Here is a 7,124-nt window from a genome sequence, read left to right on the forward strand (position 1 = left end):
TGCTTTTCTTCTTCTAATGTTGTTGGCTGACACAGCCTCATAAAATTCACCACCAATGTGATAAGGTAGAAGAAACTTCATACAACTGGAACAAGCTCCAGTGATTTGAGTCCTTAAGAAAAGCACATGTTCTCTAGCCCACGGACCCAAAACCACAGCTCATAATGCAGTGGTGGAACTGTCTTCCTTATAGCATGCTTCAAACAGGTCAATTCCAGTAGTTAGAAACCAAAGAAACAGATCAGAAGTCAACAGTAGATCTAGTGGATTGATATTGCGCAACAGGTATGGAGTTTGCTTGGTCTGATAGACCTTTCCCAGGTTCTCCTTAGGGAGAATAAGAGCATCAACTCTCTTAATGCGAAACAATGACCCATAAAGAAGAGCTGAAGCATCAATTCATCAGAAGCAATTCGTAAACTCAGAATCCACGGATCCCCTCGGTTGACTTGTCTGATAACCCCAAAAAGCATTGTTGCACAGTTGATTGTGAAACTAGACAAACAATAGCAAGAGCTGTTGAAGGTCCAAGTAGACATGATAGACTCTCAGAACGTCTACCAATGGCCTTCTGCTATGTCTAACATGAACAGGCTATTTTTAATACAACAACCATCGTTCATTTGAAGGCTAACCTTGCACTCAGGTCTGAACGGATCAAGTAACCAGGGCACCAGATTTGACGATGGGATCAAATTTGGCACGTTGGCATATACATTCGTGGAAAGTTACTCCTACCTATGGGTAGGACACTAAATCCTGAAAACGATGATGAAAAGAGTAATATACAACAATACTAATCTATACCTATCTCCAGTCCAACCTGTTTGACAGGTGGCATGTGAAGCATATCTTCTTTGAACATCAAAAAAAGGGTTCTGGTAAGTGTCCACTGGATGCAGTGGTGTGTACATTTCACACTTCTTCGTAGGCTCAAGAAAATGGAAGAAGGAAGAAATATTGTAGTCCTTAAACCACTGGCGAGTGGAGAAAGTTGGATTGCCCCGTTTGTCATACATCGTTGTCAAGCCCCTAACCTCGTTTAACTGAACACCTTTGACTGCAAGTTTTTTTTTTTGTTTCATTTCTTTAACAGTTACTTCCCAGTTGTTGTTTTTTTACAGCAACTTCATGGGCAACGTAGGTGATAGGAAAACAAAGAGTGGCCCTTTAGAAAGGATTTTTTTTTCCTCCAGTTCTAGATACTTTGGAGCTCCGGTTGAAGTTCCTCCACCATTTTTTTCTCCCTCCTCAACCCTCGCTCACACCCTGCACATTGTCATAACTTCGAATCAGGCCCTCTGAATAAACAGAGCAACGTCCTTTCTAAGTCCCCTGAATGTCTCTTTGCATCTTCTCGAGCTTCTCCCTTGCATCTTCTCTGCTTCCTTGGAAGTAGCTCGTGCTGAGATGTTGCCTCTGCTACTTCAGTTCCTCAGGGAAACGCCTCCTCTGCATGCAAAGGTTGAAGACTCCAGGAGCTGGCTCACCCACAAAGGGAAGAAACCCACTCCCTATAATAAGGAAAAAAGAAAGAAAGAGAAGATTAAGAGACAGGATACTACAATGGGAAGGAAAGGCGCAAGTGCTAAAGCTTTGGAGAACGATGGCGGTGGGTTTCCTTGTGGTTGGGGTATATCCCAGCCAGCATGGCCAATACAAGAGGTTTTGGGAAAATGCCTCCTTAAGTAACACCAGCTGCCTGCAATTAGTGCAGGTTCGCATCCCACCAGGCTCAAGGTTGACTCAGCCTTCCATCCTTCCCAGGTAGGTAAAATGAGGACCCAGATTGTTGGGGGCAATTAAGCTGACTTTGTAAAAATGCCGCTTGGGGTGTGTGTGAAAGCCCTAATAAGCAGGCATATACATAGAATGAAGGCTACTGCTAAGCTTGTAAGCCGCCCTGAGTCTTCGGAGAAGGGCGGGATATAAAATGGAATTAAAATAAATAAAATAAAATAAAATCCCCCCACCCAATCCAAATCTGGGAGTTAAGGGTACAATGTTTCTTATCATTTCCTTAGGCAGGACAATCTCCAGAGAAGAGAAGGTAGTAGGACCTATTTGAAACAGGACCTATCAAAGGTAGGATGTTCTTGATTCTTGCCTCTTTAGGGAAGTCCCAAAGAGACATTTCCAAGCATCTCTTTCCCAAAGTGTGCTGTGAAGTTGGGAATCTAAAGTTCTCCTTCCCACTTCAGAAGGAGGTGTAGGTACCAGGAGAATCCAGAACTTCTATCAGGAGGTTATCCCAAAGGTGGGTTTTTTTTCATGAGGCAACTGGGCTTTCTGGTTTTTCTTTGAAGACTTTTCGCTTCTCATCCAAGAAACTTCTTCAGCTCTGACTGGATGGCGGGGGAATGGGAGGTTTTTTTACAGCTGTAAAAAAAGATCCTTCCATTCTTCCCCACCATCCAGTCAGAGCTGAAGAAGCTTGTTGGATGAGAAGAGAAACGTCTACGAAGAAAAACTAGAAAAGCACCTTTGGGACAAGGATGACCTGGATTGACAGAGAACCTGGGCAGACATTTAACTGGAGGCTAGTGAAGAGTAGGCAGAGCACTTTCTACACCTGATAGGGAACTCAAGTTACCTTGTCCTTCTTCAGGCCCTGGTCCTGCGAGAACAGCAGGAACTAGAGGAAGATGACATCCATCCATCTCTGTCGCTTGCTGGGTTTTTCCAGAGCAGTTTCTCCATCTCCATCTCTGCTCTGCGTGTGATTCAGGAAGCGCTGAACTCACCGCCAGTTTTGAATGAGTCACTGTAACAGAAGCATAGCATGAAGTGTGAGCTAAGCCAGCTTCAGCACATCAACCCTTATATTATTAGATACTGCTTGCTTGCTTGCTTCCTTCCCCACTAAGCTCCAGTTGGGTTGTTTCGTTGGCACAAAAATCCCTCAGCCAGCTTGCTCTGGGAGATAAACAGTTGGCAGAGTAACCCCTTTCACACCACCCCATTGCCCTTCCTCTTTCTTTTCAGAGGAGCAAGAGGTAATTATGACTGTCCCTTCCCTTCTGCAAAGACTTTGGGCTGCCGGCAAGAGCAAAACGAGGAGCAGATTCATACCAAAAAATCAGATTCCCCCAATTTTTTGTGACACCGGAAAAGCGTGGGCGTTCTGGTGTTCATGCTAGGTCCCAACCACGTTGTGCCTTAACATGAGGGCCTGCTAAACCACCAAGTCCCAAACTCACGTCATGCATTGTGTGAATCCAGCCTAAACTAGCCCACGTTGTCATCATCATCAACAACATTAAACTTGGTAAAGACAGAAAGCCAAGAGCTTGCTACTTACCTCTAGCCTATGGGAAGGGGTCACACCTCCCCATGGTTCCCAGCAGGATTTTCACAGCTGCTCTTCATTACGTCCTTTGCATGCCGTGTTGTCTGCCCATGATATGAACTTTCTTTTTTTTTTACTTCTCTCTTCTTTTCTGTCTTCAACTGCACAAGAGTCTCAAAGTTGCTGATCTTCCTCCCAGTTTGCTTCTCGTTTGCAACCTCCAACGAGGCTCAGCTAAAAAGCTTGAAGGGTCTTTACACCTTTGGTAAGGTGATTCCGCACTGCTGAAATGCTCAGTCCATATTTTTTTTTCAACTAGCAAAAGCTAGTACAACTTTAGTAGACGTTCTTGTAGGCGGGATAAATTCTAAATTCAAGCTGTGTTCGTGCAACATTTCCCCTTCTTATAGTCTATGCATCCCTCCAACCTCAGCGTCTTCTTTCTTTTTCTGAACCCCTTCGATATTTCTTAAGAATCTCTGTCTTCTCTAGAACTCTGCTTATCGCCCTCATGTACGAGGCAAGACATTAAATTGTATGAACACTTCTCGCCTCAACGGCTTGGATTTAGAGAAGGAAGTAACTGTCTACTAATGGCTTTTCTGGAGCTGAAGGACCTTAAAAATCAGGTCAGAGAGAATCCAGAGACCCATCTGAGAATCACCACGGAGGCCAAAACAACACAACCTCAAGTGGTGGCTGGAATTTCTCTTGAAATTCTGCCAGGACACCAGAAACTTGCTTTCCAACGTGTTTTGGAAGTTGGTCTAAAAGATGCCAAGGGAATTATATAAAAAATAGAAACTTCCTAGAAAGTCAGTAAATCCATTGGCTAATGCAGAGATAAACAGAAGTCATCTCTCAACAGCTACCTGGAAGGAGAAGAGAATGCCTGGAAGGAAAACCACGCTGAAGGACAGAACTGATGTTGGAAGGATGGACCTTCTGTGTTGGTGTCTATTTAAATCCCTAGATAATCATCACCCAAGGGGATACAGTTGTCTCTGCCCCAAAGGAAGGATTCCTACCTTGATAACATAGTCCAATCCTTGCTTTTAGAAAGCCACTCTCAAACTCAGCTACCGAGGTTCCAGCTTGAAGCACGTCCAATGATTCAAGCTTGCTATGATCTCCACATGGGACACCAGAAGAAAAAGGCAGTCACTTTCAACCAGCTGCTGAGCTGAGATCTCAGCCTCCTCGGGGTAGCCCAAGGCACCCACTGAATGGGAACAAACCTGCCCAAGAAGCTGATAGTTCCCATCTGTGTGTCTAGTGCCTTGTTTTCTGGGCTCAGATCACCGTGGCTGGTGGAGCAGAAACTTCTGGATGAGTTTCATCACTAGCAACAGGGCTAGCAGTAGAGGAAGGGGGTAAACCTTCCAGTGATCCTCCAAACTGGTTTTTGGGGGACCTTTGGGGACTGGGCTCCTCAGAATTGTCGAAGTTGCCCTCAACTTCCTTGCCCCGTTGGATCAGCTGTTCTAAAGTTTTGGGGTAGGGGTGGCTAAGAAAATGCTTGAGTTTGGGCTGGAGGGTCCCTACGACATACTGGATGACCTCCTCTTCTTCAGCCTCTATGTGGAGAGTCTGGTATAAGTCCCTTTTGCGCCAAAGGAACTGGTCAAGGGGCTCCCCATCCTTCTGGGGCAGGTCCAGTTCCTCTTTAATGGCATCCCGTGTCAGAGTACCCTCACTGTACTGGAGGAACTCTTTCTTAAACTCCAGCCAGTTCTTGACCGAGCCCTGCTTGTATTCCCACCACTTTTTGGCAGGACCATTCATGTGGTTCTGGATCTGCGAGAGCCAATACTCTTCAGTCCCACCCACCTGCTTCAGATAATCCTCCAGATGAGTCAGGAATTCCCTGGGATCCTCAAAAATCTGGGTCTCCACTGGGGAGGGTGGCGTATCTTCTGAGACAGTGATCCACTGATAGGAATCATGGGGCTGAGACACATCGGGGGCTTCCCCTATAGGAGGAGGGGTCAGGGCATACATCTGACTCATGTCTAAGGCATAATCGTAAATCTCATCTTTGCTGGGTTGCATTTCTGGACCCCCTACTCCTACCGAGACAGTTTGCCTGGTGGGATCAGCATGAGAGTACTTTCCCCCGCCAGATTCCAACCGATCAGCCCATTTCTCCAAGCGGAAGAAGACTTCCTTCCAGACATTAATCTCCCTCTTGACCCACCTCTCCAGGTGAGCAATGGTCTCTTGACATCTAGCCAGACAAGCCTTGATGGACTTCTTCCATCTCTGGTTCTCCGCGGCTGAGGGAATGTGGTCCTCTAGATTGTTCTCCAGTTTCCCCACCGATTTCTGTAGGCCTTTCAGCTCCCGCTCCACCTGTTTGGACACCTCGGTCAGGAGGTGTCGGTGGGTTCGCCTCACGTGCTCTAGCATCTCGGCCCTGCACTTTCCTATCTGAAGGATGACATTGGGCTTGTTGTTGGCCATCCCGCGATGACCTTGAGAAGAATGGAGGTTCCCATGGTTGAAGTTGTCCACCTGCATCATGTCTACCTCTGCTACTATAGCCCCAGAACTCTTCCACTCTCAACAAGTGACTCTTTTCCCAAACCACTCTGCCCAGGAACTGATTTTCCCTTCTTCTCCCCAAAAGCGCCAAACACAACCAAATCAGAGAGTACCCCAGAAAAAGCGGTCTAACTCCACGTGGCGTTGAAGCAAAAGTCCACAAAGCAAGCCAGGAAAATTCTTTCCAGCCTTGACTTCTTCTTCTTCCTCCTCCTCCTCCTCCTCGGCTAGAAGGCTTTAACTCCCAAGCAGATCCGTCGGCTTCCTCTGGATGGTCTGAAGGCCACCTCTCAGCTGCCTGCGTGGCTTCTCCCTCGGGTTCCGGACCCTCCTGAGAACTTTCAGCTAAGGAGAGTTTGGTTCTCCTTCTCCGGGAGTTGCAAAGCAGAGAGAGCTGTTTGGTTCCTCTCTCCGCTCTGCTACTCACTCAGATGGAGACCCATACTTATACTGCACACAGCTCCGTACGTGGGTGTAGCCAGGCCTCTTTGCTCATCGTCAACGAGCCTCTGATTGGACGAGGGGAAGAAGAAGAAAAAAAAGAATTCAGGGGAAAACACAGCTTCTGGCAAATTTCTCGGCTTCCCCCTCCCGTTTGCCTTTGCCACCCCCAGACTTGAGGCGAGAAGCGCTTGAAAGGTTTGGGAGACAGTTGGAGAGTTGGATGAGTAATCCCTTTACCTTTTCTTCCCCCACCTCTCTCCCCCCTGGCATCCTCCTTCTTCTCTCCCCCCCCCACTCCACCCCCAGCTGAAGAGCAGAGAAAGGGCTTATTCATCTCCTACTCAGCAAGATCCTTATCCAATCGCTCTCTTGAGAAAGCGGGGAGATTAAGCCGATGAACTGTCACACCCCACTAGCCACAGCGTAGGTTGGACACCCAAGTCCCCCTCCGCCTCCAGATCTGATGCATTTTTTTCTGCACAATTGCTCACATTTGCCCTTGGGTGACTCTCAAGTCCTGAGCAAACAGGTCCCAATAAGCAGAGAAGCGGGCTTTTGATGGCCAGCCTTTTCTCCGCAGGACAAGGAATGGTGACAGAGGGCTTCCTGGACTATGGACAGTGAGAAAGAGTCCCACCCTTCCCTAGGGTGAGAGGGGGACTTCTTAGCCCACAGGGGTCAAGAAGGGTCACAGCCCTCTCACCTGGGGTCCCCAAGCCATCAACCCTGCCCATCACCACGGTCTCCCAGCGCCAAGTCCTTGAATGGGTTGTTTCGTTCCACGTTCCGCCCACCGACGTCGTCGCAGCTGATGCTCCCTCACACACTCCTTCCTGGGCTTGTTATG

General features: G+C 47.5%; 1 protein-coding gene across 1 annotated transcript; it reads right to left on the bottom strand.

Annotated features, from left to right (window-relative positions):
* Positions 1-4,582: 4,582 nt before the first annotated feature.
* Positions 4,583-5,812, bottom strand: LOC308679420 (activity-regulated cytoskeleton-associated protein-like; the record flags this gene model as incomplete). The annotated part of the gene is made up of 1 exon (XM_081347031.1): positions 4,583-5,812. One exon carries the CDS (start codon positions 5,810-5,812, stop codon positions 4,583-4,585), a length of 1,230 nt encoding a protein of 409 aa, XP_081203157.1.
* Between the last annotated feature and the right edge of the window lie 1,312 nt (positions 5,813-7,124).

The sequence above is a fragment of the Vipera berus genome (genome assembly GCF_964194415.1).
Source record: "Vipera berus genome assembly, contig: HAP1_SCAFFOLD_506, whole genome shotgun sequence".
Classification (NCBI taxonomy): Eukaryota; Metazoa; Chordata; class Lepidosauria; order Squamata; family Viperidae; genus Vipera; species Vipera berus.